The sequence below is a fragment of the Malus domestica genome, chromosome 02, assembly GCF_042453785.1.
Source record: "Malus domestica chromosome 02, GDT2T_hap1".
Classification (NCBI taxonomy): domain Eukaryota; kingdom Viridiplantae; phylum Streptophyta; class Magnoliopsida; order Rosales; family Rosaceae; genus Malus; species Malus domestica.
This window is the reverse complement of record NC_091662.1, coordinates 819,403-840,661: the sequence shown is the minus strand read 5'-3', so window position 1 is coordinate 840,661 and position 21,259 is coordinate 819,403. Positions and strand designations below refer to the sequence as shown.

General features: G+C 40.3%; 4 protein-coding genes and 1 long non-coding RNA gene across 7 annotated transcripts; 3 read left to right on the top strand and 2 right to left on the bottom strand.

Annotated features, from left to right (window-relative positions):
* Positions 1–1,553: 1,553 nt before the first annotated feature.
* On the bottom strand, positions 1,554–6,474 carry LOC103447220 (ATPase 8, plasma membrane-type). 2 transcript variants are annotated; one of them, XR_003776340.2, is made up of 13 exons: positions 6,206–6,474; positions 5,862–6,080; positions 5,285–5,737; positions 4,791–5,117; positions 4,515–4,634; positions 4,301–4,423; positions 4,074–4,178; positions 3,659–3,968; positions 3,052–3,566; positions 2,779–2,952; positions 2,443–2,625; positions 2,096–2,336; positions 1,554–1,953 (listed from the first exon to the last, which is right to left on the bottom strand). XR_003776340.2 is itself a non-coding variant. In XM_029108600.2 (13 exons), the coding sequence occupies exons 1-13, from the start codon at positions 6,251–6,253 to the stop codon at positions 1,857–1,859; spliced, it is 2,844 nt and encodes a 947-aa protein (XP_028964433.1). In that variant the 5' UTR covers positions 6,254–6,474; the 3' UTR covers positions 1,554–1,856. The 2 variants fall into 2 exon arrangements, 1 of the variants encoding a protein (XP_028964433.1); XM_029108600.2 differs by having other exon boundaries at positions 2,167–2,336.
* A 2,058-nt stretch (positions 6,475–8,532) lies between these two features.
* Positions 8,533–9,250, bottom strand: LOC103447230 (large ribosomal subunit protein eL39z/eL39x). Its single transcript, XM_008386411.4, has 3 exons — positions 9,109–9,250; positions 8,920–9,023; positions 8,533–8,804 (listed from the first exon to the last, which is right to left on the bottom strand). The coding sequence occupies exons 1-3, from the start codon at positions 9,109–9,111 to the stop codon at positions 8,756–8,758; spliced, it is 156 nt and encodes a 51-aa protein (XP_008384633.1). The 5' UTR covers positions 9,112–9,250; the 3' UTR covers positions 8,533–8,755.
* Positions 9,251–9,914: 664 nt separating this feature from the next.
* Positions 9,915–15,565, top strand: LOC139188093 (uncharacterized). The gene is made up of 3 exons (XR_011571276.1): positions 9,915–10,130; positions 10,224–10,342; positions 15,299–15,565. It is a non-coding gene; the product is annotated as an uncharacterized lncRNA (long non-coding RNA).
* Positions 15,566–15,788: 223 nt separating this feature from the next.
* Positions 15,789–19,159, top strand: LOC103426564 (cysteine-rich receptor-like protein kinase 4). Of its 2 annotated transcripts, none has more exons than XM_008364651.4 (7): positions 15,789–17,004; positions 17,131–17,262; positions 17,380–17,519; positions 17,665–17,875; positions 18,032–18,269; positions 18,347–18,497; positions 18,574–19,159. In XM_008364651.4, exons 1-7 carry the CDS (start codon positions 15,855–15,857, stop codon positions 18,880–18,882), a joined length of 2,331 nt encoding a protein of 776 aa, XP_008362873.3. In that variant the 5' UTR covers positions 15,789–15,854; the 3' UTR covers positions 18,883–19,159. The 2 variants fall into 2 exon arrangements, with proteins under 2 accessions (XP_008362873.3, XP_008362874.3); XM_008364652.4 differs by having other exon boundaries at positions 15,795–17,004; positions 17,686–17,875.
* Positions 19,160–19,369: 210 nt separating this feature from the next.
* LOC114822560 (class V chitinase-like) lies at positions 19,370–21,105 on the top strand. The gene is made up of 4 exons (XM_070804677.1): positions 19,370–19,644; positions 19,848–19,985; positions 20,594–20,723; positions 21,046–21,105. The coding sequence occupies exons 1-4, from the start codon at positions 19,499–19,501 to the stop codon at positions 21,103–21,105; spliced, it is 474 nt and encodes a 157-aa protein (XP_070660778.1). The 5' UTR covers positions 19,370–19,498.
* Positions 21,106–21,259: the final 154 nt, after the last annotated feature.

Sequence of the window (21,259 nt, the reverse complement as noted above, 5' to 3'; positions counted from 1 at the left end):
ACATTTCCAAAATAATAAAAAATTAAATTAAATTAAGTTTGTACCTATTAGTTTTTTTTATATATAAAAAGATTCTCAATTTTTTAATCTTAAATGTACCCATTCATATAACTTTTCAATTTTTTTAATCTTAAATGTACCCATTCTCAAATATATCAATTTGTTATATGTAAAATGTACCCTTTTTTAATATAAAATCCATTCAAATTTTTTAATGCATGTTTAATCTTATATGGGTACATTCTTTTTCGTTGATTTGAGAATGTATCCATGTTTTGGTACAATAACTTTTTTTGTTAATTTTGGTTAATGTACCCATACATATATGTACACACACACACAATATAATACAGAGAATAATTTATATTTTATTATTTTTAATCCCATAAATTATGGGTTGTATTTAAAATCTCATTAATACAAACAATTACAAATTTCAATTTTTAATTTTTAATTAAAAAAATATAGTAACTTACATTATTACATTAATATCAGGGACCTCAATAAAAAACTAAAAACTAACAAGGTTTCAATCAAATAATATTGATAGCTAGGGACCGCATCCAAAGTGTCCCTTTTGTTTTTCTAGCTTTGTGGATCACTTCCTACGAAAATGTGGAGTCAAGTAGCACCGACTTCACAAGATCAATAAAATCTCCCTATTTTAGTTTTACTTGGCTCTATGTTGACAACTCTGCCCAGTATTGCTTGTAACCTTGGAAAGTGAAAGGGAAACAAATCGATTGATAAAATGGTGAAGAAATGTGTTTCTATGAAGAATTTTATTTTGTCAGAAATTAGATTGCAGCAACATGTTAATATGAACTATTTCCCTTCCATCCATATATATATATATAGGCTTGCTAACACATGGGAGTTCTGTATCTATTAAAAATGTAGTACAAATATAATAAGAATAGCATGACGAGGACAGTTCTTACAACAAGTAATATGGTGTAGAGTCTAGTGGAATCAAAATAAATATGTTTTTACGTTTTTGTGAGAGTTGTCATATAAATAAAGTGGTCGAAACACAGTTCACAAGTTTTTGTTTTTCCAAGATGAAGGCTATTTTCTTTCTTAAATCAATGGAAGAGGATTTGAACTCAACAAATAACTAGTTAGTAAACAAATCCAAAGTTTGTATAATATATATCATATATGCACACGACGGCTATTTTGATTTTATAATTGTTGGGCATAATCTCGTGTCATTTTAACAAGGTTAACGCTTGCTTCTCATTTCCTTTCAAATTCAATAAAACATGAAAAAATTTAACTTGTTAGGTTAGTCAATTAGAATATTGTGTCTGTCCTCGAGCATCTAAGTACGGATTTATAGTAAAGAGATTTATAATACACTTGTGATGGAATCAAATATTTTGTACTTATTTTGTTTGTGACCTCTATCATTGATTGACACGTGCTAAATTTATGATCATAAAGTTAATGACGTGTCAATTAATGATAGAGGCCAAATACAAAATAAATACAGAAAATTTGAACTCGGTTGAGATTTCGTTAATCATGCATGATAATTAATCTTGGAATAATTTCACTGTGAACTACTAAATTCTTGCATTATTGATTCCTAGGCAATACAACCCCTCATTCTTAAAAAATAAAAAAAATAAAAAAACCCCAATAATTAATCTTCATTCCATCCCAAAGAGGTTTAGTTTTTTCCAATATCTAATATAAGGGCAAATCCACTCAGCTGGCTTTCACAGCATTTACCTTCTCTACTTTCATAACATAGAATATATATAAATACTATATATTTGTAAATATATATATTTAGTTGCAGCTTCTTCTGAGCACTCCTTGCGTCCACCTTGCCCTTTTTAGAAAGTGTTCTAAACAGTGTAGTGTTGTTGGATGGTGTCAATGTCTAGCCCCTTCAGCTTAACCACTGATTCGACGTGCCCCTTTAACGTGTGCAGTTCCCTCAGTCTGCATGCATAATATAAAACATCAGATGCAAAAATTCAAATAATATACTTTAAAAAATTAAAAAAATATATTATTTTATTCGCGTATATACGTGTATCGATTTGTTCAAAACATATGAACCAAGGATAGGCCTCGAACGAACCAACATAGGAAGCATCCTGCTGTTTTTTGAGTGCCCTTTTTTTGTTTTTGTACAAGGAAGCATCATTTTACCTAGCGACTTCCGCGCGCCTCTTGGCCTGCTCAGCTAGCTCCGCCTGCTCCCCGTGGTTGCCGTGGAACAATGCTTCCGGAGGCTGGAGACCGTTGAGCGAACGCTGAGCTGACGCCCATTGCGCTTCTCTTGCCCCCTTTCCGTAGTCATTGTTTGATGTGAAGGCAGTCTTTGTGCGTAAACAAAACATAAGCAAGCAACATTAGGTCGGGAAACGAGTCAAAAGAGTAAAAGGAGTAACGTTTTTATGGTAGAGCTAGAGATGAAAAACAAACCTTGTTCTGGACAATGGTATCCCAGGCCTTGCCGGTCAATGCGTAGCGGATAATGAACTTGAAGATATCGAGGGGGAAGTAGGTGACGATGCTGTAGATCCAGATGACACCGGCCCATCCCCATCCAACGCCTTCGATTCTGGCAAAGCCCCAACTGCAGTACACAGCGATGAGCGTGGCCACCTGAAGAAAAAGGTACCCCAAATTAGCAAGGTAAGTTATGGTGAAAAGCGAAAAATACTACCGACTGTATCGGAAGTACTTATTTTTTAGAATCTAAGTGGCACATAAAGTGAGACGGAAATGGAGTTTCAAAGGGTAAAATCATATACTAACCAACTGAGCTGCAAGAAAGGCGACCAAAAGCATGAGACCAGGGCGTTCGAGGAAGGACCAGCTCCTAGATCGAGTCACGAAGATGAGCGCTTGGCTGATGATGCTCACTTGTAGGTAGATAGCCGAGTTAAGCTGTTTCGGGTTGTCTGAAATATTGTGCACTCCAAAATGTTTCTGTAAAAAGTACAGATTTTTTTAGCATTTGTATTATGCTTAAATCATCAATTGAGTGTTGGAATTTGATTTTTGATCTCTAAGAGTTTGTTTACATACTCCGAAGAAGTCGGTGCTATTTGCAAGCCAGAAGAAGACCACGGTCATGACAGCCATGTAGGTTCCAAGGACAACGCCAGTGGCGAAGATTTCCTTGAGCTTCCATGAGTCAGGGAGAGGAGACGGCTTCACTCTGTCCTTGGAGATGGTCATGATAGTCCCATCGTTCAGGACAGCGATAACCAAGACCATGAAAGGCGAGAAGTCGAACTTCCAGATGAGAGCAACGAGCATGAATCCCACCACAATACGGATTGTGATGGAAACAGCGTAGATTGTATAGTTCTTCATCCTCTGGAAGATGGCTCTGCTTGTCAAGACGGCACTCACAATCACACTCAGCCCTGGCTCTGTCAGGACAATGTCCGACGCGCTCCTGGCTGCGTCAGTTGCATCTGCCACGGCAATACCAATGTCCGCCCTCTTGAGCGCCGGGGCATCATTCACACCATCTCCAGTCATCCCGCAGATGTGCTTCCTCTCCTGTAGCTTCTTTACAATCTCATACTTGTGCTCTGTACGCCATAAATATATGTGCATTAGTTTTAAGTTTAAAACCACTAACGGGAGCTGCTATTGGCACTCGAAAAAATAGTGTTTTAGTTACCAGGAAAGACTCCGGCGAAACCATCAGCCTTTTCGATGAGCTCATCAACAGGCATGGAGGCAATGGACTCGTCCTTGCTCTGTCCTAGAAGGGTGGATGACGGATACATGTTAGTTCCCATGCCGAGCCTGCGACCGGTCTCTTTCCCAATGGCAAGTTGGTCACCAGTGATCATCTTAACGTTGACACCGAGCTCAAGAGCACGGCGGATAGTCTCAGCACTGTCGTGCCTGGGAGGATCAAAGAGAGGCAGTAAACCGACAAACTCCCATGGACTGCCGGCGCTCTCCTTGGTCTTCTCAGGAACTGTCTGTAAAATCATAGAGAATGGAATCGAATTTATGTCAGGAAATTCATCTTTCTGGGGTTAAAAACAGAACAAACACCATTGAGTCATTTCGTCGCGGTTATTCACCTGTCGAGCAACTCCCAATGAGCGGAGACCGCGTTCTGCGTAGTTGTCAATGACAGCATGGGCCTTCTTCCTTGTTTCTCCCTTGAGATCGCAAAGGTCAATGATCTGGTAGACAAGTAAAATGGTTAGTTAACAATATTTTTTTCTTTCTTCGAAATCTTCACGTACAGAGTTCTGATGGCATCGGTCAATAAAATGTGCTCTATATTATTGGTACAAGGGCTTACTTGCTCAGGTGCACCCTTGCTGCATCTGTGCCAGTCGCCATTGGCATCGATGTAGGTGATTGCTGTGCGCTTGTCGACGGGATTGAAGGGCAGGAAATGCACCTCAGTGATTCCTGCTCTTGCCTACAAAAACATCAACAAATCAGAATAAAGATGAGCTGCTTCAATCAGGCATGCTGCTGCAGGAGAAGTAAAAATGGATTGAATTGTGTACCTCCTTGGGGTCGGCCAACATATTAACAATCGAGGCATCAATGGCGTCCTGGTTTTCGACCCTGGAGGCCCTAGCAGAGAGCAACACCACGCCGTCCTTATCCACGTTCTTCGGGAACACCTGAATTATATTCACACCCAAAATAAGTACTGATCGCATAACGAGAATCATAGGCAAATAATCATATCTATTATCTTCGTTACTGACTGTCACGCCTTCGAATTTAAGGTCAATATTATACTGAAATATGGCACGTATTCGGGTTATTACACTAACCTCAATTAGACTCTTATCGACGGTAAGCTTGTTGAGGGTGAGGGTACCGGTCTTATCACTGCAAAGAACGTCCATCCCAGCCATCTCTTCAATGGCTGTCATCCTCTTGGTGATGGCGCCTTGCTGTGAAAGGCGGTGAGACCCAATAGCCATGGTCACGGACAAGACCGTGGGCATGGCAATGGGGATACCTCCGATCAGAAGCACCAGCAGGTTGTCAATACCATCTCTATATGCCCTATGCTGAATTGGATACATCACCAGGATCTCAATTACCATTCCCACAGCAATGGAGCATATGCAGAAGTTTCCGATGGATGTCAACACCTTCCAAGACAATACAAAATTAGTAAAACGCCCCGAAGTGAAAGAGAAAAACTTCCATGGAACCGAGATGTCATTGTCACTGTTATATGATTGGATTGAGATACCACACAATACTTTACATAAAATTCGATGACTGACAACGAAGAGAAACGCGTAAATGCGCTTACCTTTTGGAAGTGACCCACTTGGTTGGTGCTATCCACAAGGTGAGCAGCCTTTCCGAAGAATGTATGGACACCGGTAGCAATGACAACAGCTTCGATCTCACCCTGCTTGCAGGTAGAGCCAGAGAATACCTCATCTCCTGGGTTCCTGGTAACGGGAAGGGACTCACCGGTGAGAGCAGCCTGGTCAATCTTGAGAGGATCACCTTCCAAGAGACGCGCATCAGCTGGGACGATATCTCCCAACTTGATGCTGATCACATCTCCTGGCACCAGGATTTCTGCCTCTTGCTCCCCCCACTTTCCATCCCTCAAGACCTTAGTCTTGGGGGCAAGACTAGCCATCAGAGCTGCCGCAGCATTGCCGGCGTTGTTTTCCTCGATGAAACTGATGGTTGAGTTGATGAGCAACAACACCATAATACCGACGAAGTCTGGCCAGTCAGTTGGCTTGCCCTGCATTGTTCATAACATTCTTCTTTATTTAATCCGACGACCAGAAAAAAGTTGCATGGGAAGAAAAAGGAAGTGCCGAAATCATTTTTCTTCGTTTGATTAAATTGATTAACGATAATATTACCCCTCCATTGGCCAAAACCAGGGCCATGATAGCAGCGCACTCCATGACCCATGATAGAGGATTCCACATAAATCCCAGGAACTTAAGGACCTTGCACTCCTTCTTCTCCTCAAGCTTGTTCGGGCCGAAGATCTCCAGCCGCTTCTGGCCTTCCTCGGCCGTCAATCCACTTTTCGTGCATTTCAGCTGCTCGAACACTTCCTCAACGGGGATTCGCTCCTACAAAAAACACACAAACAAAACAAACACATTTCCACTACCATACCATTGCATGAAACTTCAAAAAAAAAAAAAAAAAAAAAAAAAAAGACACCACGTAAAATCATGCAAACTCAAATACGTACGAGGTCGACGTTCTCGTTCTTGACGTCTTCTAAGGAGATGTTGGCCATGATTGACCAACGGCACAACACCGCCTTCTTAGGCTCTCAGGCCCGAAAGAGCTCCGCTGTTTCTCTGCTTCCCCACCACGAAATTTGCCACAAGCAGTGCTCTCAACCTCTGGGCCTCCTCGTCGGAAGAGACAAGAGGAAGAGAGAAACCGAAAGTAAAAGAAAGTACGAATAGGATTTGTCAGCAGCCCAACCCCGTCCCTTTTTTTCCCTGATGGCCTAAGTTGTGCCCCTCAGCCGCCTCGAAATTTATAGGAGATGTAGGAGGGGGGGCAACGCAGGGCTGCCCGTCGATTGCTGCTCTTATTTTGGAGTTTCGTTTCGCCGTTTCGGTTTCCTCGGATAAGTTTGTTAGACATTTTTGTGGCTTTCCAAATTGCACGGCCATATTTGGCTCCTTTTAGATATATTTACAACTACTCATGCATCGCAAGTTGCGGGGTACTCCTACTTGGAACAACATAGCAAAACTGATCTTTCTAGAGAGAGAAACTGAGAGATAAGGAGAGAGACAACAAATTCGGGGGAAGGAGGGAGGAGGTGGGAGGGAGAAGGAAAAAAACTAGTAGAAATAAAATCATTCAAAGATTTGATCCCAGAAAAAAAGGGGACCGAATGGACTTGGTCTTGCTGACAAGTCCTTCAAGGTTGACGGGGAGAGAGTGTACACAGCGACTGGCAACTGATGACGGCCGGAATCGGAGCCAGTTGCTGCCATGGTGGACGAAGTTCGCCGGTCGGGTGACTTGTTGAACCAGTGGGTTTATTTGTTAATGTGAATTTCGTTTTCAGTTTCCTAATTGAAATTAAAATAGAAAGTTTGTGTGACAAAAGTTTAAAGTTGAGCATGGAAGATAATTACTGAGTTTAAATTAAAAAAAAAAATTTATTTTCTTTTGCAATCAGGACTAAAATGGAAATCTGTTCATTATGGAGTGCAGAAGTGGACTAAGCCTCACAATAGACCAATCACAATAACGTGGTTCAAATTCTTCTTGACGAGAATTGAAGGTAAAACTTCTCATTTACAAGTGAAAAAGAATATTACTAAACCTTAACCAGATTAACTTAAATCAATGCAAACATATTTGTAAGAAATTAGCTAAACCAATTACATAATGCGCGCTAACTTTTGATTTTTGGTTTTTTCTGTTTCCACAACTAGAACTTACATAGAACGAGTCCACCACTGCGTGGCATCCCAATCCAATAATATACATTGCCTTGTGGAGAAAAACATGCACATAGCAATGCATTATTGTATGGAAGACAATACGTACTAGTGAACCTGTTCCATATAAATCATTCTCGTCATGCACATATGGTACACATTGAAGCAAGCATAGGTGTACGGTAATTAAATTTAGAATCACAGTGATAGTGCTGGGATCCGCGACACGCATGAGCAGAGCAAACATAAAATTTAGCATGTGCATATACGCATGCTCGAAACAGCGTATGTGCCAAAGGAAATAAAAGGCCAACAGCAACACAAACTTCCTGTCCCAGTACATGCTAGGAAATCACGACACCCTTGAAGCAATCATATAAATCGACAGTTAAAGCAAGAGTTGTAACATGAACCAACCTAGAAAATCAGGTGAACGGTGGCACTATAGAGTAGCAAACAAGAGAAGTTGAGAACCTAGCATGAAAACCAAGTAATCCTTCGTGCAACTTTCCTCTAAAATAGGAGCTGCTCAATCAGCCCGGGAAAATAACGCCGAATTTCACCTTGGAAAGCAATTTGACATCCACACAAGAAACTAGAAAATCCCTCCAAAGGGCAATTCCTTTCTCACCTCAACTTGTGCAGTAAACTGACAAGATAATTCCGCTAACTATATGTTAAATTTCATTACGTAGAGTGAACAACGAGCTACCTAAACAGAAAGAACATAGTGTTCCCGCAATTCCATGGCTCATCATCAACATGCCTATCTATGCAATGTATCCAAAAACCAACAAAACACTGAAATATTCTGACCAGAACATCTTAGCAAAGCACTAATCTGCGTAACCAAAACTTTATGGATTACAAGGGCTGGACGGAATCATTGCTACTATGTTCAAAATTCTATATCAATCACAGTAAGCAACGATGAACTACCCATACCCATCACCACATAAAGATTTACGAGGCAAATACAACATGCCAAATCAGTCATCCAAACAAGTATTTCACTAATCAGATGGTACAGGCAATCCGCAATCGAATTAAATTAAGAAAGACCGGCATGCCATCACCAACAAATATCGAAAACAGCATAAACAGAGCATTGAGAAGTCATGATTCAAATTAACTCATCTAAATTCAAAAATTGGTCCAACATTACTGGAAATACACTTAAACTACAAACCAAATAACATTTTCATAAGGTAAATCTCCACCACGGGACTACATGGAAGTTCCCAATTTGATTAAACATAAAAAGCTTCCAACTGTTTCTCAGAATTAAAATCTTGACCAACACATAGATATAGAGTAGCGGGTGATCCACCTCAAAATCCAAGCTTGGTGCGGCGCCAGTGCCTGCGCTTAGCGTTGTACCTGAAGCAGCACCACGCCGTATTAGAGCAGGCGGGAGAAATTTCCAAGAGCTAAAAAGATAAATCGAGTGTAAAAAATTAAAAAAGAAATCAAATGGGGTCTCTAAGATCCGAACCTGATGGTGTTGTCGGTCCTCATGCGGATCCAGTGAGGAATGGGTCGGTTCTGCCTCATCTTCTTCGCCAGCTTCTTCTTGATCATGAAGGACTTGTGCGACGGCTGCAAATCCAACGGCCGATATCAAACATCAGAACAAGAAGAAAGAAGTCGAGGAGCAGAAGATGCAGTCAGAGAGAGAGCTTACCATCTTCGCTGCTGGAGCTCTGAACGGAGGAGCGACTTGCAGACAAAATTCTAGCAGTGGGAAACCCTAATTCCTGAGTTTTGCAATTTATAGTTTTACAGTGATGGGTTTTACTGGACATTTGGGCCTGTTTAAGATTATGGGTTTATGGACTATTGGACCGTATTTGAGAAAGCGTGGGAGTTTTGTAGGCCCATTTCTTGAAATGGCTTACACTATCCGTTTAAACATTATAATTATAATTGTTCATTCTCTTTATCATCTACTACAGATAATACATGTAAAAAAATAATAATAATTCAATTTGGAGATCGTTTGGTCATCTATACGTGTTAAACCAATCAACCGTTTTGGTAATAAGTAGCATCATCATGATGAACCGTTCATTTGTTTTATGTAGACAAATGGCTAAAAGATTTATAAAATTAATGATTTTTCATATATGATCTTTAGATGATGATAATGAATGATCGATTCCGATTATAATATTCGGACAATAAAGATTCGTTAAACCCCCATAGAAGGACACAAGCAATATCCCTTTTATCTTTTTCAGCATGCGACCTGTAACGTCCAAACAAAAACTAAGGCACCTAACCCAATATAATAAAAAGAACTTTAAGGAAAAGCTCATGGCACTGTTCATTTTAACGAAAAACCATATTTTTACACTAAAAATAAATCATGGTACTATTAAACATCCCAACCCCTTTTATATTTTAAAAATAGCTTTAGTTCTTCAATGGTGAGCCACGTGGGGCCCACCTTATGATTTTTGTTTTTCCCCCGGTCTCTCTCTCTTATCTGCTTCCCCCGTAACCTCCTCCGTCTTCTTCGTTTTCTCCCTCTGCAACCTCATCTCTCTCTGTCTCTTCCTCTCCTGCACAGTGATCACACAAGCATCGCCTACAACTACATTCTTGGCTCGAGATCGTCATCATCATCATCGTTGAACTGTCTCTTTCTCTCTGCTATGGCAACAGGTCGTGAACCCGAAAGCTTTCCGGCAAGCTCCTTGACTGGTAAGTCACGGATCTCCCTTCTTCCTTCTTTTTTTTGCTGTGTTAGTCGAACTTAGGTAGAAATGGGTGAGTTCTAACCCTTTTCGTACCTAGGTTTGGAATCGAAGACGTCACAAGCAAGCACACCAACTTCCGCACACCAACTTCCGGCGGACCCGAGCACTTCGAGGGCTCTTTCCGTTCGCTCACGACAGTTCCACGGCGAAACGAGGGTACCTAAATACTCTACTCTTTTCCCTCTTCATTTTAGTGTTTGATTGGAACCCTAGTTTGCTAGAAAACCGTCCGCCAGTGCTGTAGCAACTCCGGCTTTCCCCTCCGGTATTTCGCAGGCCTTTCAGGCCACCCATCAACCCCGGGCCTTAGGCCCGTGCATGGACCAGCCCAGGACACCAAAAACCCAACCCGTTCCCTTTTTATTTTTAGTTACTTTTCTTTTTAAAACCCAAATACCTAAGGGGCCTTGGGCCCGTGTACTAAACCCTATAGCCCAGCCCGTTTTCTTTTATTTTTTACTTTGGGTTTTAAGGGTCCCCCGGGCCTTAGGGCCTCTTTCCTTTTATTTAAGGGCTTAAAGCCCAGTTTCCTCCTTAGGCCTAAGGGCTTAATGCCCGGCCTTGGGTTCTAGGCCTGCGGGCCGTGTGGTGCTGCGTATGTGTGTATGTATGATTGTGTATGTGCGTATGTGTATATGTATGCACGTGAGTGTGTGTGTGTGTTATCTGGGGGTGTGCATGTGCAGTGTGTGTGCTTGTGCGTGTAGGTCCGTGCGTGTATGGTGAGTGTGCATGCCGTGCATATGTGTGCGTATGTGTAGTGTATGTATGTATGGTGCAGTGCATATGTGCATGTGTGGTGCAGTGCATATGTGTATGTGTGTCCGTGCATATGTGCATGTGTGTGTATTGTGTAGTGTGTATGTGTGTGGGTTTGGGCTTAAGCCCAAACCACCATTTTTCACCCAAAACCCTTTGAACCCAAAAACCTTAGGGGTGTGTTTGTTTGGGCTCACTAAGTTTCATTGGACTGGACTAGACTATAGTCCAGTGTTTGTTTGGCGCGGGGATTAAGTTTAATGGGATTAGCCGGTACTCGCTCCGACTAACCCCTTCGCTAAACGTTCTTGGCGAGAACCCCCAATTCTCACGGGATTGCTAAGCCCGTCTTCGAGAGTGTTGCTCGCTCGCTCCTCATTCTTGGTCGTCCTCCTCTCCGGTCCTCCTCGCTGGTCCTTCTCGCTCGTCCTCCTCATCTTCATCCGGTAAATTCCAAATCCGACGACCTATTTCTATGATTTTGTTTTGTAGATTGTGAAATCATTATTGGGTTCTGATTGATTTTGTTGTTTTGGGTTCGAAATTATTAATGGGTTTTGATTGATTCCTCGTATAATCCTTCTAGTTGTTATGCTTATATATACCTTCTAGTTGTTTGGCTTGGGTTTTTGACGGATCGGGGTAGTGCTGGTAACCCCAACAGGAGTTATAGCTGGCGATGCCCCTGTGGCTCTCAGTGTTGGTGTTGATGGCCACGACTTGTGTGTAGCAGGCATGGGTGATGTTCTAGGCGAAGCCTTCTTTGTAACAGAAGGCTTTGCTTTTGCTTTCTAGGATTTGCAGGTTGAGATACTTTTCCAACTGATTTTTGGGGCTTTTGCGTAGCACGTTTTTTATTAATATCATTCGCCTTTGTAGACGACATTTCGGCTTTCCTTTCATCAAGAATTCGCTGCATGGCTATAAACTGTGCTTCTTTGTTGTCGTAGTTTTTATCGCCTGCAATGGCTTATTCCTTGCCGTGCTAGCAGTGCTTGTGCCAAGTACTTGACTATATTTGAGCCACTACTTTGTTGCAATTTTGCATCTCAACCAAAGCTGCGCAATTTGGATACCTTGACTATTAGTCTACATCTAGCTTTCTCTCCCCTTTTAACTATTCTACTTGAACTTCAGCTTGTATGGGATCCGGGGAATGCATTTTGCAAATTAAGCTATGCAGCTTTTGCGTTAGTTTTCTTGTTCTGTTCCAAGTGGATGAGGTTAGACCATGATGAATTTGAGGTATTTGTACTGTCCGGCAAACAAGGGTTTACCTTCAGTTATGAAATATTCCTTGTTGAGTTCTTCGATAATGCTAATGCATATGTGCTGCCAGTGTCATTGACAAGTTTTGGGTTACCTATTTTCGTCGCTTCAAAACTTGTCAAGGAAAAATATTCTTGTTATTTTCAGAAGTTTCTTTCCATGCTTTTTTCTCTAGCAGTGGGTACAGAGCCATTGGATGGTCTTTTCACTATAAATTCGAACCCATTCCAAATGGAGACATTTGAGAACATGTTGGTAACTTGGGTAACACAACCTACTGCTCGATTTTTACTGGATGGCATGCATTACCATGGTGTGCTGAACATGGCATTTCTATCGGAGTCACAGAGGCTTTTGCAAGTTATAGAGAATATTTCTAAGTACATGAGTCTATTGGTAGCTTCCTATCTTGCTTATGCAAATCAAATCCATGTGGTTCTTGCCTTCTATATTGACAACATTGGTATACTAACTGATTTTGGCAAGCATTTTGATGGTGATGAGTATGTATCCTGGTGCCACTTCAATGCTAAATACAACATCGACCTGATGGCAGCCTTGTTTATGGTTCATACGACTCATATTCGTTTAATGGAGATGTATTTTCTAGATCCTACTACCTCATTGCCTCCTGTTCAGGTTCTACCTCCATTATTTATACTTGTTCTTTGTTTGGTTTCACATTTTCATATGCTTGAATCAGATCATATCTATTTGGGGAAGGGCAATCAGGTTCCTGCTACCGATATTAATTGCATGCATAATTGGTTGAATGGGAATGTTTTGCATGTTGGCACATGGTTTGGGGAAGCTATAGTGTTCTTATCGCTACACATATGGAATGAAATTTTGCGCAGTCATTTTGTTCTAGTTGATCCTTTTCATCACCATGGTATATGGAGAGTTACCTTAGCAAATATGAGAGCAGCATTATTAATAAACAAAATGGTGGGAATGTGCCATTTTCTAGATTCTGGGAGCAATCTAAGGCCCTTGTGAAGGAGAAATGTAATCTCTGTGTGTGTGTGTGTGTGATCTGTGCATCTGTGTGTGTGTGTACAGTCTCTGTGTGTGTGTAATCTGTGTGTGTGTGTGTGTGGACTCTGTGCGTGCGTGCGTGTGTACTTTGTGTGTGTGTGTGTCACTGTGTGTGTGTGTATATAATGTGTGTAATCTGGGTGTGTGTGTGTGTGTGTGTGTGTGTAATCTGTGCATGACAGATCATGATTTCATCTTCATTAGTTTCTAAATGTTTGCTTCTTGTTCAATTGTTCATTCAACTCATGGCATGAATGTTTATTGTAGTTGTGATTTATTTAACATAATCTGCTGGAAATACGTAGTTGACCCGAGTGTTGAATTAATTCTTGAAGCTAATTTAGTCTTCCAAATATTTTAGTGCCTGCAGGTTGGTCAAATGAATAATAGAGATTCCCATGCAAATAAATTGTGCTTGGAAGATGCAACCAAATACATAAGACAGCAGCTGTAGGCTATGCACCAAGATGGTTGACTTGTTTTAATTTCTTTATTCTGCCTTAGCATTGGTATATTATGTAACTTGTCTATAGTAAATATATCCACAGAGGCTAGGATTGATGAAAGTTTAGTGAATGATGTTTTAAGAGTTAATCAATGGCAAATATTGACTTGTCACAAGTATCTTCTTATGTACTTGTATTTGTTGAAGTTGCATGTATTGGGCACTATTCTTTTTCTTATTTTGGGTGATAGAGTTTAAATCAAGCTACATTTGCAAATTAAACTCAACTATTTATAAATAGTATGTCCCAACTATAGTATGTCCCAATTCTATTAGCAGGTAATAGAAACAAAACAATTTTCCTCTTTTTTTAAGATTCATAATATACATGGCAAAAATATGCTCCAATTAACCCATATCATGAGATTTGTAGCATTACTCTATTACACAATGGCAAAAATTTGTAGTTCTAGTCTAAGCAAACACAAATCTGGTGAACAGTACTGTTTTTATTATCCTGCTTCTTAGTCCGACACTGCACCAAACGCTTCACTAAATTAGTCCAGCTTAGTCTAGTCTAAGCCAGTCCAGCTTAGTCCCTGCAGCTAGTCCAGTCCGAGACAGTCCAGCGCAACAAACGCAGGATTCTAAAAACCCAATAGATCCTAACCTTATTTAAACCTAAACCCTAATCCGGATCCAAACCCAAGACCCATTTCCATTTCTTGAAATTCTATAGTGGGTAGTTTAATTAACTGTACATTTTTGTACTTAGGGACAATTATTGTGACGTTCTGTCTTCGCTGGTGGTGCAGCTTTCAGCGACTAAGTACTGTTGTGGACCCCTTCTAAAATTACATGATTTTATAGTTTAATTGCATAAATGATTAGCATGCCTACGAGTTTATGATTTGATTTATGATAAGCATGTTTATTAAATATATTGATTTTCGTCTCGTGTTTTTGATGAGGAATAAATTGTTGGCTTATATTGAGCTATATTTTAATATATAGTATTTTCTATAAAAACCATGAACTGGTAGACTATCTGATAGATGACGATAGGATGCTAGAACATGTTTTTGAAACCCTTCTTTATAGTATAGACGATGGACGACATTTATACTATGAAGTGGTTATTTATGAGAGACGTAACTATTTGTGTGTACCTAGTAGACACTATGCCACCTGGGGCGAGGATTTGGTGTTGGCATTTAGGCCAGGAGAAATAATCCCTAGCTACGGGCTGAGGGACATGAGGAGGCATTGGGCCGGGAGTTGGTAATCTCTGGCTACGGACGCAGAGACCACGGAGCAGGCATTGGGTCGGGAGTTATATTTATTCGGTGATCTTACAAGCAGCACACCGCGCTTACGAGACGATCTACGAGATGATTTACGCGATGATTTATATGATGTTTTTCCGCGTTATACCTTTTGAGATGTTTTATGGCATGCTGGAGTTTCAGAAAACCTATCACTTTTTATGCTAGTAGTTTTCATTATATATAAACTGTGGAGGTTAGTATCTTGATAACTGTTTTATTATTATTGTATATATGAACTTGGTCCACTCACCTTTGTTTTGCGTCCCCATTCAGGACTTAGGATCAAGACACCTAATCTCGGCGTCAAGACACTTCCGCAGCAGCATCTTTGAATTCTCTCGATGTAGGACCCACTCTTTTATTCATTCAATTTTATCTTAATTCTTTTTAGTGATTAGATTTAGTTGTATGTTCTGAACACGTTCCTAAATTGTTAATTCATTGTATTTAAATTCATAACCCTTATTTACTTCTTATTCTTAGCTTTTGTATCAATTAATGACTTTCGTCACCCTCGGGTGTCGGCCAACACGTGTCTATTCTGGTATTCGGGGAATATCAGGGTTGGGGCGTGTCAATTCACTTTATCTTTTATATTGTCTTTATTGTTAAAACTTAAAATTTTCAAGTTCTTTTCATTAGTTTTCGTTATAATAAATGCAAAGACTTTTCAACATGGTAATATTTCATACTACATGGTATGGAAGTTGGATTTGGGAACTCAATATTTTTATTATATGGAGACAAATTTCACCATTGAGATTGACATTAATGTTTTCTTTTTGGTAAAGAAATATCTCCTATCTGATCCCTTTCAGAAACATATGATATGAGGATATGTGTGAGAACTGAATTAGCTATTTCCATGGAATTCAGAAATCTCCCCTATCTGATCATCCCCCTCATCTTCTTTGTTTCTTGTTCCTCTGCACAAAGTTGGATAAGAGCCGGTTACTGGTACGCCGGCAGCGAGTCTCCTATACCGGAGATAAATTCTGCCTTGTTCACTCATCTTATCTGTGGTTTTGCTGATGTGAATGCCTCCACCTACCAGCTCTCCATCCCTTCTGCTCATGTCCAATACTTTTCGAGCTTCACCGATATTGTCAAGCGAAAGAACCCGTCCACCATCACAGTCCTATCCATCTGGAATGGACAGGCTGAAACAGGGCGAGCGATTTTGGGCGAGAACGCTAACTTTTCTGTCTTGTCCTCAATGCTCGAAAACCCTTCTAATAGAAGGTCTTTCATTGAGTCCTCCATCAAAATGGCAAGGCGTTATGGATTTCGGGGTATAGACTTATTCTGGCTGTGGCCTAGCGAAGCCTCCGATATGAATAACATGGGTAAGCTGTTGGACGAGTGGCGAGCTGCTGTGACTTATGAGTCGAGAAATTCAAGTCAGTCACAGCTATTGCTGACAATGGCCGTTCGTTACTTGCCTGCTTTTGAATCATTGAGTTACCCTATTGATTCTATGAAGAGGAATTTGGACTGGGCACATGTTGTGGCGTATGACTATCATCTGCCTTCGAAGGAGAATGTTACCGGTGCTCATGCGGCTTTATACAATCCTTTGAGCCATGTTAACACTGACTACGGTATAAGGCAATGGTTAAACTACTCATTTCCGGCCGGCAAACTGGTTTTGGGTTTGCCTTACCACGGATATGCATGGACACTTGCAAAACCCGAAGAAAATAATGGAATTGGGGCACCTGCATCTGGCACTGCTGTGACAAAAGATGGATCCATGAGCTATAAGTACATCAAGGGGTACACACGAAGCTACCAAGCTCCCATAGTGTATAATGCTACTTATGTTGTAAATTACTGCATCATAGGATCGAGTTGGGTTGGTTTCGATGATGTGGAAGCTATCAGAGCTAAGATTGCATATGCCAAGGAGAAGAAACTACTCGGTTCCAATGTGTTTCTAGTCACCAATGACGATGACAATTGGGCGCTTTCTCGGGCAGGTACGCAATACTTATCCCCCGATACAGGTTACTTACCGATGCTATGTTTTTGACAGAAGGCTTTTTTCAGGCATCAAATTGTTATCTAATGACTAATATAGATCCAACTGTTTTAACGATTCACAGCTCAAGAGGAAGGAAATGGTCATGAAAACAAGCGGCGATTATTGCTTATAATTTTGCTTCCAGTTACTTCGATCGTAATTCTTACAGCCTTTGTGGTGTGTTACTTGCAGAGAAAACTCTTGATGACAAGAGGTTGTTTTTCTCAATATTGAGGGTTTGTTTAACAAGTAGATGACGAGAATTTATCTTTTGTACCATAACGTCAACAGAGTTTGTGTTTTCACTTTTTCTTTTCCCTTCTGGTTTCAGGGAGAATAATTCTAGGCAATTCAAGAGCATCAGATCCTTCAAATCCGCAAGTGTTCAGCTTTTCTGAGATCAAAGCGGCAACAAATAAATTTTCAAGCGAAAATAAGCTTGGAGAGGGCGGGTTTGGTCCCGTATACAAGGTAAGATTATGTATATTATCTACATGTTGTACAAACTCTGGTGAACAGTGAGTGTTGCAACCTTTTGAATTCATCTTTGGATCGGTTATAGATCTCTGTTTCTTTTCATCAACCATGTTAGCTATATTTTCTTAAAAAATTCTAGGGTAAACTGCGGACAGGACAGGAAATAGCTGTGAAAAGACTTTCGAAAACGTCAACTCAAGGACTTGAGGAATTTGGAAATGAGGTTACACTTACCGCGAACCTACAACATGTAAATTTAGTTCGGGTTCTTGGATTCTGCAGTGAGAAGGAAGAAAAAATGCTGATCTACGAGTACATGCCAAACAGAAGCTTGGACTTCTACCTTTTCGGTCAGCAATTTTTCATGCTTTCTGCTAAAGTTGAGAATGCATGCTAGAATTACACAAACTTTGCAATCTAATTTAAAGTTGTGAAATCTGTGTTCGTAATTTTTTTTCTCTTGCTCCTTTGCATACCTCATTGGTCCTGAGTTCGTTATCTCGCAGATCCTACCAGAAAGCAACTCCTAGACTGGAGAAAGCGTGTGCACATCATTGAAGGGGTTACTCAGGGACTCCTATATCTTCAAGAATACTCAAATGTTACTATCATTCACCGAGATCTAAAAGCTAGCAACATTTTGCTTGACAATGAGATGAATGCCAAAATTTCAGATTTTGGAATGGCCAAACTTTTCGGAAAAGATGAACTTGAAGGAAACACAAGCCGGATTGTTGGAACATAGTAAGTAAACTGCCTCTCATCGGTTATTCTTATTCACGCATGATCATATCCTTTAGTACTTATTGAATGCAATGCAGCGGCTATGTTCCTCCTGAATATGTAAAAAAGGGCATATACTCTATGAAGTACGATGTCTATAGCTTTGGCGTTCTACTTTTGCAACTGATTAGCGGAAGGAAGAATACATGTTACTATGGTCCGAACAAAAGCTTGCACCTCTTGGAATATGTAAGTTCCATAGCTTTCTTTGACTACTGTAACAACTACAATTTTGATCTGAACTTCAGCATTAAAATTATTTCAGGCATATGCATCATGGAAAGAGGATAAAGGGCTGGAATTTATTGATCATTCACTTGACGATTCTTCTACTTCTTTTAAACTGTTGAGGTGCTTGCAAGTAGCTCTACTATGTGTCCAGGAAAATCCCGACGATAGGCCTACGATGTTGGAAGTCTATTCCCTACTCAAAACTGACACTGAGGCCATTCCAATTCCTACAACGACAGCTTTCTCTGGAAAAACTGATAGAAATATGGAAAGCGTATCTACATCACAGAAAGGAAGCTGTTCAGTCAATGATGCTGAGATTTCCGAACTGAAACCCCGATGATAATGCAGGCTCGAAGAGAGGTGTTTATGCGAGCTATTACTTTATTTATTTAGGGGTAGTTGTGTTCTTAGGCTGAAGAATGTGGTAGTAGACAAGTTTGTAACAACTTTTTTTTCCTTCTCTATAAAAAACAAGGTGAAATTAATACGTGCTGATTAATCTGAACTCTGTATGGATTCTGGACTAGGCCGAAAAAAGGGTTCCAGGTAAAGATTCTCTAGCCATTGCTTTCATGGCAGATAAACTTTTATCAATATAATTCGATATTGTTCTTTCATACATTTCTCAAAAGGTCATCTTCCTTATTACTTGTAATTTTTCGTGCTCTGCACAAACTTGGATTCGAGCTGGTCACTGGTACGCCGGTAGCAAGTCTCATATACCGGAGATAAACTCTGCCTTGTTCACACATCTTACTTGTGCTTTTGTGAATGCGAATTTGTCCACCTACCGGCTCTCCATCCCTTCTGCTCATGAGCAATACTTCTTGAGCTTCACCGATATTGTCAAGAGCAAAAACCCATCAATCAAAGCACTCCTATTCATATGGAACAAAGAAGCAGCAGCTTCTCAGCTAATTTTGGGTCAGAGAGCTCACTTTTCAGCCCTCTCTAAAATGCTCGGAATTCCTTCGAATAGAAAGTCTTTCATTGAGTCTTCCATCGAATTAGCAAGATGTTACTTTCAAGGTATAGACTTGCTCTGGCCTTGGCTTAACACAGCCTTGGATATGATCAATATGGAAAAGCTATTGGACGAGTGGCGAGCTGCTGTGACTTCTGAGGCAAGAAACACTGGCCTATCACGATTAAAATTGACAATGGCTTTCCTATTTTAATCGTTGATTTATCCAAACGAATCTATGAAGAGGAATTTGGACTGGGCGCATGTTAAGGCATATGACTATCATCTGCCTTCGAAGAGAATGTTACTGGTGCTCATGCTGCTTTATACGACCCTTTCAGCTATCTTAACACCGACTATGGTATAAGGCAATGGTTAAACTACTCGTTTCCTGCTAGCAAACTTGTTTTGGGTTTGCCTTACCACGGCTATGCATGGATAGTTGCAAAAAACCTCAAGACCCTGCATCTGGCATTGCTGTGACAAACGATGGATCCATGAGCTATAAGTACATCCAGGGGTACACTCGAAGCTATCTCCCATGATGTATAATGCTACTTGTGTACTGTATGATAGGATCGAGTTAGGTTGGTTTTGATGATGTGGAAGTTATTAGAGCTAAGATTGCATATGCCAAGGAGAAGAAGCTACTCGGTACCAATGTGTTTCATCAAGTCAGCAATGACAATCAAAATTGGGCGCTTTCTTGTGCACGTAGGCATTACTTATCCCACACTAAAGTTCAATTGTGACAGCAAGCTATTTGAAGGCATCAAATTGTTTTACTTCCAACTTCATTCATGATTGACAGCTCAGGAGGAAGGAAATAGTCACGAAAATAAACCCCGGTTATTGTTTGTAATTTGCTTCCAGTTTCATCAATCGTAATTGTAATTCTCATCGCTTTCATGGTGTGTTACTCGCAGAGAGAATTATTGAAACAGAAAGAATTATTGAAGACAAAAGGTTATATACTCAACTGTGATGGTTATTTTCTAATAGCAATTAAATGAAGAGAGATTCTCTTGTAGCGGTCGACACCAACAGATAACAGATTTGCATTTGAATTTTTTACTCCTGGTTTCAGGGATGCTTGTTCTAGGCAAATGTCTACTAGTACATCAGCTGTTGACAGTGATGCTCCAAATCTGAAAGTACGCCGCTTTTCCAGTCTCAAAGCGGCTACAAATAACTTCTCAAGTGAAGATAAGGAGAGGGTAGGTTTGGTCCCTTTTACAACGTAAGATTTGGTACATTTTCTATATATACTTTTTATGCTGTGGGAACTGGGATTAAAACTTGTGTAATCTGCCTGAACAATTTCAGTGATTTCAACATATAGTTCACGTCTAAGCAATAGTTCGTGATAGAAATTTGAAGCGTGGAAATTTTATGGAACTTACATATTCCAATAGGTGCAGACTTTCATTCAGAACATAGTAACATGTATTCTTCGTCTGCTAATCATTTGCAAAAGCTGAACTCTGAAGCTGTAGACATTGTACTTCATAGCGTATATGCCTTTTCGTACGTATTCAGGAGGTACCTAGCTACTGCATTGCATATAACAAGGATAAGGATAAGGTCATGTGTGAATAACCGATGAGAGGCAGTTTATCACTTACTATGTGTCAACAATCCGCCTTATGTTCGCTTTGAGTTCATCTTTTCTGAAAAGTTTGGCCATTCGAAAATCGGAAATCTTAGCATTCATCTCAACCACATGATTACTTTCTGTATACTTAATTGTGGT